Source organism: Cydia amplana, chromosome 12 (genome assembly GCF_948474715.1).
Source record: "Cydia amplana chromosome 12, ilCydAmpl1.1, whole genome shotgun sequence".
Lineage (NCBI taxonomy): Eukaryota > Metazoa > Arthropoda > Insecta > Lepidoptera > Tortricidae > Cydia > Cydia amplana.
This window is the reverse complement of record NC_086080.1, coordinates 2,328,059-2,339,743: the sequence shown is the minus strand read 5'-3', so window position 1 is coordinate 2,339,743 and position 11,685 is coordinate 2,328,059. Positions and strand designations below refer to the sequence as shown.

Below are 11,685 nucleotides of genomic sequence, written 5' to 3'. Positions count from 1 at the left end.
TCAATTTAACTTTGTTTATGTTAAAATGTATTTACTGAGAGAAATACTTAAAACAAATGAGTTGTATTGTGTACTTTAAAATACTTAGTTCTTTTTTTTATTGCAAATTGCAAGCGTAAAATGATAGCAAAATGTAGGCAAACGCTGATGCTGTTTTATAATACTATAACCTTTTTGAATCTGAGGGCCTACCGAGAAAACCGAAATAAGCAAATTTTACTCCAATGAAGGCGTAATTAGAGTGACAGACAAAGATGCCCGCAATTTGCGAACTTTGATTTTCGCGGTTATAGCCCTGAGGGCCAACCGCGAACCACTTTTGACTTGTGGCCTCTCTGTCCCACTTATGAATTCGTACGTAAGTGTGACAGGGAGGCGGGCAACACGTCGAAGGTGGTTCGCGGTAGGCCCTCAGGACTATTCAAGTTATTTTACGACTCTTCTTTTTCCAAACAGGGCTATAACCGCGAAAATCGATGTTCACAAATTGCGGGCATCTGTCTCTGTCACTCTAATTACGCCTTCATTGGAGTAAAAGAGAAAGATCCCCGCATGTTGCGAATTTAGAATTTCGCGGAAGGCCCCCAGATTCTTCAGAAATATTGTTTCTATAAGAAATTTATCCTAAAAAAATCCGTACTTTTTTTACCCAAATCGTACCTTTTTTGACGTACGTACGTACAAAAGCTGAAAGCGCTCTGGCAACACTGGCAATCTGTGCTGTGCATTGATTAAGCCGTCTGTGGCTCGAGCGGACGTTTACTTCACGTTCGTCCATAATAAAACTGTCGGAGTACTTTTCCGCGATAACAAATACAAAAAAACGTAAACAAACATTCTAAGTAAAAATGCAGAGTGCTTCGGATGTGATCTCGTCGTTATTTTGGTTTAAAGACGAGGATAACGATGAACAAAAAGACCCTGATATCATAGAACAATTTGTGCAATACGTTGAAGATTTTAGTTCTCAATACGGAAGTGAAATCAGTGTATCTTATACCGCTTTCAATCTTCGCGGTCCACCGTCGAACTTTCCCGATTATGGCGACTATCCACAAGCTTTTGTGATGGTAAGTTCTGAAAACCAAGTTTATAACACGACAAATTCCAACTTTTCATTATTGCTTTTCCATTCCAGTTGTGTAAAAAATGCTGAGTCTCACGTGAAAACTTAGATTTCCCCGTCTCAAAATATAAATGAAACAGTATTGTTTAAATTGAAAAAAAAAAAAACAAATCATAGCTTGTAAACAATATTCCTATGCTACGCACACACTCAAACGAGTTAAATTTTAACTATTCTTGCTATTTCAAAGATTTTATAAGTTGCAAGGTGAAATTTTGGTAAAAAATACCAAAATAATTTTATTACTTATCACTACATAGTATAAAACAAAGTCGCTTCCCACTGTCTGTCTGTCTGTATGCTTAGATCTTTAAAACTACGCAACGGATTTTGATGCGGTTTTTTTTAATCGATAGAGTGATTCAAGAGGAAGGTTTATGTATAATTTGTTAAACCGTGCGAAGCTGGGGCGGGTCGCTAGTAAATTTATAAAATGTAATGTTATTGTATGTGTTTACTAAATGAGTATTATTTCGGAATCAGAGAACTTACGGCACCTGGTGGGAAGAAGCACCATCAGCTCAGAAAGACTACATGCCACAAAACAATAGGAGCATTCCGAGCCAGGATTTTGTTGGTTAGTATTTTATCTAAATTTCATTATCTACTACGTATTTTTACAAACTTTTATTAAGTTTCATGTGTCCGATTGTCTGTCTGAAATGAAATCTTACACATTAAATTTGACCCACTTCCCGGTTTCTGGCTGAAAAATTGCTTACATTATGTAAGTTGAGTGACAATATAATATTATGATGAAGACAGGAGGTGGCCATAGGAACTCTGTGATAAAACAACTCAACCTAATTGTGTTTAAAGTTGTTAAAATTGTCTCTGTGAGACAAAAAAAAAGAACCTGTGGAAAGAAAAGTACAGTCAGCGATAAAAGCATGTACCAAAAATGAATATTGTCAAAAACTTATCAGGTAACAGTTGGTAAGTGGTTTCTTATTAGATTTTGAGATTTTGTACAGGTGTTCTACATATATGTGCAAGTTAATAAGGGAAGTTTCCAAAAATATCGGAAATATTTTCGAAAATTTCAGAAAATAATCACAGGAAACAAAGAAAACCTTATGGAAAATTGGAAAATATTGATTCCTATACAAAAATATAAGAAGTTTCCGACAATTTTAGATTTGAAAATTTCGCAGTCTTGGAAACTTTCCAACAGCACATGTGCATCATGTGTTACAAATGTTTTGCAATAATAATATTCTTAATTGAATATTTCTTCTACTAACTATGAAACGTTTTTGTGTTACGTATGAAATGTACTATTCAATTTACAATGTGAAGTAAAACTTTTTTTGTTTTTAATTTCATCTGCCATCGGCTTTCTTAGCCATAATCAGATTGTATGTATCTATACATTTCTTTTTCAAGGTGGTGGTCCATTAATCACCATTCCTTTTATGTAAAGACCCCCCTCGGGTGGGTTATTCTCTCTGGTCTAGTCTAGTGTAGATATGAGCGCCGATAGGCATATAGCAGGCGGCGGCGCGCCGGTCAAAATTGGTCGGCGGCGGCGGCGAATCGGCGGCGTGGCCTTGAAACACCTTCGATTAATGAAAAAAGAATTTTAACCAAAATTTTTCCGAAAAAACATGTTTTTGCTCTAAGGAAGTTATGAAATAAATGCATTTTTTATTTTCAAGGATAATTTATTGAATAATGGTACGAAAAAAATTGATATCGTATAAACTGTGGATAAGCGGTATCGCGCGGCATCAGAGGCGGTCTTAATCATGGCGAGGCTTTGGCAGGAAGATCTTAGCGAGGCCCTTATCTTTTGTGCTAAGGTAGGTATAAATTGCGGATTGACTTTATCAGGGAAAAGTCTTGTCGACAGTCCAAACGAGCTCCGTCATTAACCAATATCGACCCAACAAAACCGATTTATGTCAAAAAGTGAGGCCCAACGCCGAGCTCCATGTAACACCGAAGACTTGATTTCGACGCCTCCCAATGCGAGGCCAGAGGATGAGCTGCAGGTAAGCATACAGCTAAGAATCGAACGCCAAGTGTAAGCTTGGCTGACGGCTGAACGCCTGGAGCGCCGATTGCGGCGCGCTTCTGTGCGAGGCCGAGCTGCAAGAGAGCAGAGCGAGGGTGCAAGCCGATAAAGACTGAAGCCATAGTGTTAAAGATCTGGAGCTTTCCTGCGGGCGCATTCGTGCGACGCCAAAGGCCGAGCTGAAATGGAGCTAAGATCGGATAAGGACCAATGCTCAAGCGTTTTAAAACAGGCCGAAAGTTGAGCTCCAAACAGGGCCAAAAACTTGCAGGTTCAGATAGCGGCTTAATTCCATGCGAGCGGTGCAAGGCCAAAGATTGAGCTGCGAGAGAGCAAAGCTTGAAATTTCAACAGTGGCCAAGTTTAATTGAGACCCGATTCCGACGCCCTTCCATGCGAAGCCAACGGCCGGACATTTGGACGTGGAAACGCTTAATATCTCAATATTAACCCCATTTTATATCTTTTAAAAACGTTTAACCATGCTTGCAATGGTTAAATTCGCGGTAAATGACGGATGGTTAGCTGGCAAAATTAGTTATGCATTGGATCGGTAATCCAAAGATGTGGGTTCGAGTCTCACGTTAGCTAGAGTTGATCACAGTAAATTTTTTCATTGTGATTGACATGTCTAGTGTATATATACAATCTATAAATTGTAATGTGGAACGTTCCACAATAAAAATGGAAGGAAATCAGTATGTTTATTCTAGGCGGATTAGACTCTCGCGCGAGCCACGAGACGAGCCGCGAGCCGCGCCACGAGACGCGAGTGTAAGCGGTGGGCTCGCGGCTCGTCTCGTGGCTCGCAAGCTCGTCGAGCTAATATAATTTAAACACTAACGGCACGGCATAAGGTTTATAACCGAATGACAAGCCGAACGCGAGTGTAAGCGGTGGACTCGCGTCTCGTGGCGCGGCTCGCGGCTCGTCTCGTGGCTCGCGCGAGAGTCTAAATTGGGGGTTACAAGCATATTGATGTTAAAATTGATATTAAATAATTTCGTTTCCCCAAGACTAGTAGCGCGGTTACTAGACAGATAAGTTTGCATTTGCCTTCGATATTTTTGAATTATATGGGCCTAAAATACCCTTTGAATGCCTATAAACTATTCGAAGTGGCGCCGTTAATGATCTAAACTGGATTAAAAATATATTATCTGATTCTGAAAGCAGTAGTAACTACCAAGGTCACGCCGATGCCACGCCGATAGCGCAGCGTCGGCGGCGGCGGCGCGAAAATTTTGTCGGCGGCGGCGGCGCGCCGGCGCGGCGCTCATATCTAGTCTAGTGCCATGAAGAGAGGGGGTGGGATGTGAAGTGAAAGTAAAAAATAAGAAGTTTTTTTTTTAAATATTTCATTTATTGATCCACATTCACCTTGAATATCCCATTTTGTAAACTCCTCTTCCAACAGAAGTATCGTTCGAGAAACCTGTATACCCTGTTGAGGTGTCCGTGTTCGAGACATACAATCCCGGTGCATTGGTTCGCATCTGGGCCCAGGGTCCGTCCATGTGGATGCTGCTATGGGAAGGTGAACCGGAGTATGCTGGGGATAGGCCGAGGATTTTCAGTCCTCCGATAAGACAGATTGATGTATTAACAAGGTTAGTAGCTGAAATATTGTTATTAAAATTTGAATCATATTTTCTAGACAATGAAATTTATTATTACAATTCACTCATCCTCTCCTTTGTATTTATAGGAACCTTCAATTGCAAATCCTTTTTACAGGCTTTTTAAATTGCAATGTACCTACCAATATAAATATGTAGTTATGTTTGTACAGGTCATCTTGCAAGCTAAATTTGACCCACTCTCCGACTTCCAATGAAGCTGAAAATTTGCAAAGGTACACGTGTAAGTCGGGTGATAATGCAATATTATGGTACCATCGAGCTGATCTGATGATGGAGACAGGAGGTGGCCATAGGAACTCTGTGATAAAACAACGAAACCTAATCGTGTTTTTAAAATAGTCTCGATGCTCGATGAGTATTAGTTGCCTGTGGAAAAAAAGTACAGTCAGCGATAAAAGCTTGTACCAAAAATTTTTTTTTGCCAAAAACTTATTCTGGCACTACCTACTACTTTAAAATAAATATACAAAGGAAGGATTCTCATGATAATTGTTTTTCTTTATTTATTATTTAATTTCAATTCAATTATTTTAATGTATCAATAATATTGTGTTTTTTACACACACTGTCTCTATAAATAAAAGAATGAACATTTTATTATCCCATTTTTGAGGTGTAGACCTAGTTTATATATTTTTTTTAGTTTGTAATTTTATGAATAAAGGCACCTTCTGGGCAGGCTCGCTCCATCGTAGGCCACGTCTTCGCCTCGGCTAGTCTGTGGCCATGAGTAAGCCCATTTATATTAGAAAAAAAAAGGAATATGAATATACTAAACAGATTGTTGTATTTGTTCTACAGAGTGCTAAGACTGGAGTTCAACCACAAACTGCTCCCATACTACACGGAACTAGATGCCGTATTGTTGAAAGGGAGAGAGCCTTGCAAGTTCCAAGTTAAGAACAAACTCATGTGTCCGTCACTGTTGCACAAGATAAATGGGCCTGTCATGGAGAGGGGTAAGTTTTTTTTATTTTTAGGGTTCCGTCCCTCAAAAGGAAAAAAAACGGAACCCTTAGGTATAGGATCACTCGTGTGTCTGTCTGTCCGTCTGTCACAGCCTATTTCCTCCGAAACTACTTGACCGATTAAATTGAAATTTGGTACACATATGTATAATTATTACTATTATTAGTGACCCAAAGATGGATAAGTAAACAAATGAATTATAAATATGGAGGCCATTTCTGGGGGGTAAATGAGAAAATTAAAAAATAAAGTTTTTCAAACTATATCGTGTTACATATCAAATGAAAGAGCTCATTGTAAGAATCTCAAATATTTATTTTTTATAATTTTAGGATAAATAGTTTAGCAGTTATTCAAGAAAATAGGCAAAAAATTAGCATTCCCCCCTCTTATCTCCGAAACTACTGGGTCTAAAATTTTGAAAAAAAATACACATAATAGTTCTTTACCTATAGATGACAGGAAAACCTATTAGAAATGTGCAGTCAAGCGTAGGTCGGACATAATGTACGGAACCCTTGGACCGCGAGTCCGAACACAAATGGGTCTACCAACCCAACGGGTCTACGGGGAATTTAAGGTAAAAACAATGAAACTATTATATCGCGGTAGACCCGTTTGTGTAATTAATTATCTTTCTAGTGGTCTTCCGGTTCGAGCGCAATCTTGATAGTTAGCCTCGTGATTCATTCCTTTGTTTTTTGCTCATTAATATTGTTTAAAGTGTAATATCAATAGCTTATTATAAGGTAACTATTTTAACTTAGTAACTATTTTGGTGACAGAACTCTAATGAAAAGACTTCCGTATTTCCTGAATAGTCTACCGGAGAATATACGGCATGAGCCAAATAAGAAAAAAATTAAAAGTAAATTAAAACTGTACCTACTGCAAACACTTAAGTGTAAATTGCACACGTGCAAAGGTCACTTAAGTGTTTAGATAAAATATAATAACTATAATATACGTACTTAAAAATATAATATGTCATTGTGTAAGTAGAGACTCTTACCTGCAGGCAAACTGTAAATACAGTTTTGCAAGGATCTGTATAGATTTAAGCCTTGTACTGTATGTTACTAATAAAATTAATAAAAAAAAAGGTAAACGTACCTACTATTAGTGCTCGACATGCTAATGCCAAATAGATGGCACCATGCTGTCACCTCTATAATAACTTTAAGTTTCAAGATGACACTGTACTGGGACCGCGTCGAGCACCAGTACGCTTACCTACCTTACAGTAAACTAATGTGGTGGTGTGCAGTGAATGGAGAATTAGTCTTGAAGCGCGCTTAACCACAATTTTGGAGTCAACGGCCGGTAGTCCACGTACTTCTTATAAAGGCTAGCTAGGTATCGCTTTACAAGTATAGTCGTACAATTATAGTCGTATTACATTGCTCCTAATACCTTGATACTTGCGAAATGGTCCCACTGGACTGAAGCCATAATTTTAAAAGCCACATTGACTTAAATTTGATACAATTTTTTTTCAAGATTGCATGAAAATAAGAAAAGTTATTGAGCGGCGAAGCCAAAATGTGAATTGATTCCGTTTCTTTGCTCGCGATTGTATATTCTTTGTGAAATATGTTAAGAAAACATATTTTCCCAAGTTTTTCATAATAAAAATTAAATAGGTAAACGTTCGATATTTTATTAGCTTTATAGTACCTATGTTGCGTCAGCTATTGACATTGATTTATCTAATGAAGTAAGAAGATATTTCTATGTCACCTTGAAGTTATAAATAGAAGTTTGTAGTCTTAGGAAAGTAATTAGGCAATTAGGTTGGTGTAATATTCTAAAACTGCAACATACTGATGTTTGTAGTGATAGGTATGAAATGGAAACGCCAAAAGACGTCATTACACCATTAGGTACGTATACCTATAGGTATTACAATATACCTACGTGTTCTGGTTCAGTTCTGGAAACATTTTACTTCGTCCGTTCGTAAAAATATCTTTTTTTTTAAAAAGGGAACCGCCTTCAAAAAACCAACCCACTGAAAAGCACAAAATAATTTTTATATAGCACCCCTATACGTCTCCAGTCCCTATCCCGTCGTAAAGCAAATTTCTGCCAAAAAGTAATTAATAGCTAATAATAAGAAAGTTAATAATCATCCGGGTAATTACTTAGTTTTTGCAGTCGGTGCCAAACCAAAATGTTTGAGAACCGATATTTTAGACAACGAAGAACTGCACTTACTTGCATTATAAAGACATACTTAGTTTACTCATTAATTTAGTTCTTGTAGGTACTACTTACTCGTATTTTTTTGCTGAATGGTAGTAAAGAATGTTTTTGTTGGTTTGGCACCGCCTTCAAAAACTAAGTAATTACCCGGATGATTATTAACTTTCTTATTATTAGGTATTAATTACTTTTTGGCAGAAACTTGCTTTACGACGGGATAGGGACTGGAGACGTATAGGGGTGCTATATAAAAATTATTTTGTGCTTTTCAGTGGGTTGGTTTTTTGAAGGCGGTTCCCTTTTTAAAAAAAAAGATATTATATTAAGTTAATATATTTTGGTTTTATTTTTGTTTATTTTTAAATTTTTAATTCTTTTTTTATTTATTTTATTTTATTTTTTACTTTTTAGTGATAGGTAGGTACTTCATTTATTTTAGGTTTTGGGCTAAAATATACTAGTTTGTTAGGCTCTCCATTTAGTTTTAGTGTAATTTAATATTAAGTTAATTTGGTTTGGTTTTCTAGATGTGACGGATGACCTAAATAGCGTGGGCCTATGTTGCACCAACCCTGAGTTCCATTAGGTGAGCCAGGGTTCAGCATCAGCTTTATCTTGGGTACTGCTCTCCCAAGTGCTCATTAAGATGTGACGGATGACCAAAATAGCGTGGGCCTATGTTGCACCAAACCTGAGTTCCATTAGGTGAGCCAGGGTTCAGCATCAGCTTTATCTTGGGTACTGCTCTCCCAAGTGCTCATTAAGATGTGACAGATGACCAAAATAGCGTGGGCCTATGTTGCACCAAACCTGAGTTCCACTAGGTACAGCCAGGGTTCAGCATCAGCTCTAACTTGGGTACTGCTCTCCCAAGTGCTCATCAAGATGTGACGGATGACCAAAGTAGCGTGGGCCTATGTGGCACCAAACCCGAGTTCCACTAGGTACAGCCAGGGTTCAGCATCAGCTCTATCTTGGGTACTGCTCTCCCAAGTGCTCATCAAGATGTGACGGATGACCAAAGTAGCGTGGGCCTATGTTGCACCAAACCCGAGTTCCACTAGGTACAGCCAGGGTTCAGCATCAGCTCTATCTTGGGCACTGCTCTCCCAAGTGCTCATCAAGATGTGACGGATGACCAAAATAGCGTGGGCCTATGTTGCACCAAACCTGAGTTCCACTAGGCACATCCTGAGTTCCACTAGGTCATCCAGGGTTCAGCATCAGCTCTATCTTGGGTACTGCTCTCCCAAGTGCTCGTCAAGGCGTGTCGGATGACAAAAACAGCGTCTACCTATGTTGCACCAAACCTGAGTTCCACTAGGTACAGCCAGGGTTCAGCATCAGCTCAGATCTATGTATACTAAAACCTTCTCCAGAATGTAACAAACACTTTTCTGAAAACCGCATCAAAATCGGTTCAGCCAAACGCGAGATAATCGCGAACAAATATACATACATACATACATACATACATACGGGTCAAACTGAGAACCTCCTTTTTTTTTGAAGGCGGTTAACAAGTGCGAGTCGGACTCGCGCTGCAAGGGTTCCGTACATTAAGTCCGACTCACGCTTGACTGCACATTTCTAATAGGTTTTCCTGTCATCTATAGGTAAAGAACTATTTTGTGTACTTTTTTCAAAATTTTAGACCCAGTAGTTTCGAAGATAAGGAGGGAGGGGGAATGGTCATTTTTTGCCTATTTTCTTGAATAACTGCTAAACTATTTATCCTAAAATTATAAAAAAAAAAAATTGAGATTCTTACAATGAACTCTTTCATTTGATATGTAACACGATAAAGCTAAAGGCGAATTTAAAGAAGTTATGGCTTTCTGACGGAACTTGAATCAAAAAGATGTATGCGGTTAGGTAGTTTTAGTATATATGTATTATATCGTATAGAATGTATTATATGTATTATATATTTCAAATATATATAGCTGTTTACATATTTGTTATATTTCATATTCCATACTTTGTATATACTTATAGTAGGATATAGGTTTGACCTATCTTGTAGGATATTAAATCTTTTATCTTTATGCCGATTAGTACAGCTTTTATGTCTACTGTTCTCCAATTCTCCCTAAATTGCTCAAGGGTTAACTGGAAGAGATCCCTGAAAGGGATAAGTTCGCCTTTGTACTAATGATGTGTGTTCTTTCATGTTTTATGTTTCTCTTTGTACAATAAAGTATTTTACTACTATGTACTACTACTACGATATAGTTTTAAAAACTATTTTTTAAATTTTCTCATTTACCCCCCAAAAATGGCCTCCATATTTAAAATTATTTTATTTACGTTACACGCCCATCTTTTGGTCACAAACTTACATAATATGTGTGCCAAACTTAATTGGTCCAGTAGTTTCGGAGAAAATAGGCTGTGACAGACGGACAGACAGACAGAGAGAAACACGAGTGATCCTATAAGGGTTCCGTTTTTTCCTTTTGAGGTACGGAACCCTAAAAACAGTTAAGAGTTTGTCAAACAAACTGCTACTAATGTCGCCTGGCTGACGGGACGGAATATAACAAGAAATAGTTGATTCACCTACTTATACCTAGTTTGACCTACATTTAGTGTTTACTAACGGTTATTCAACAGGTCATCTCTTACATGAATATAATCGCTTCTGACTTATATTACATCGACGTAATAGTGCAAAAGGGGCTAAAATAGGCTATTTTATTATTGAGTGATATCAGCTTGCCCTTATGAAACGTCTAAATAATTGTTAGTATGGAATTAGTAGGTAGAAGAGACGAAGAGAGCGACGTCATTTTATAGTTATTTTCAACGAACTGCAATGTTCTGCCGCCAAGGTTAGATAACAACATTTCGACTCTCGTTTCAGGTAGACCGTCAGATTGTGAATTTGTGAGTAATTGTGGTAGTGCCGCCCCCTACGCAGAGTTTCGCGTAATATTCTCTAAAACAGAAGTCTGACTAGAGCTCAAAATGACCCCAAAATATAAATGTCTCGTAGAACGGACCCCCCAAAGTTGAATTTAACCGTCTTTTGCTGCTACGAGGTTTTTTTCTTCCTACAAATCCGTTCGTAATTTCTACAGCCTGCCCTATCTACCTCCCTGGGAAGTAAGTATGATTAAATGTATGTGTTTGTTTGTACGCAAGCTACAGTATCTTGGTCATATCATGCGAAACGAGAAGTATGAACTTCAACTCATTATCCAAGGAAAGATCCAAGGGAAAAGATCATCCGGACGAATACGTAACTCATGGCTCAAAAATCTCCGAACATGGTTCAAACAGAGCACACGCTCATTATTCCGCGCAGCTGTGTCTAAAGTTCGTATAGCCCTCATGATAGCCTACCTCCGGTAGATGGCACTGGAAGAAGAAGTGTTTGTTTGTATGATTGAGGAAATCTTTCTATAGATAGGTACACAAATTATGCGATTCCACATATATACAACGGTAGCGTTTGTCAACAGGTCAGCTGTTGCATAAAATAATGGCGTCCAACCTGCACGAGTCGGTCATGCCGCCCGCGGCGCTAGGGGCCAAGATGCAGATAGACACGGGGCCTCCGCCCGGAGACTTTGAACGGTTACCAGTAAGTTTTAGTGTAAGAACGCTCTGAGCGGAGCGTTCGGCGGGGCGTGCAGCGTGGCGTCGGGCTCACAAGTAATTTGAGCAGCGTGCACTAAGGCCGCTCCTATACGCTTGCATTTGTTTAACATGCACGCCGC

The 11,685-nt window shown here is 38.5% G+C and overlaps 1 protein-coding gene across 1 annotated transcript in view; it reads left to right on the top strand.

Annotated features, from left to right (window-relative positions):
- The first annotated feature begins 740 nt into the window (after positions 1-740).
- LOC134652816 (F-box/LRR-repeat protein 4) overlaps positions 741-11,685 on the top strand; it is a 28,317-nt gene continuing 17,372 nt past the window's right edge. The window contains exons 1-5 of the mRNA XM_063507992.1: positions 741-1,070; positions 1,610-1,703; positions 4,561-4,753; positions 5,588-5,745; positions 11,428-11,549. Coding sequence (XP_063364062.1) covers positions 849-1,070; positions 1,610-1,703; positions 4,561-4,753; positions 5,588-5,745; positions 11,428-11,549 — 789 coding nt within the window. The 5' untranslated portion in view covers positions 741-848. The remainder of the gene's footprint in view (positions 1,071-1,609; positions 1,704-4,560; positions 4,754-5,587; positions 5,746-11,427; positions 11,550-11,685) is intronic.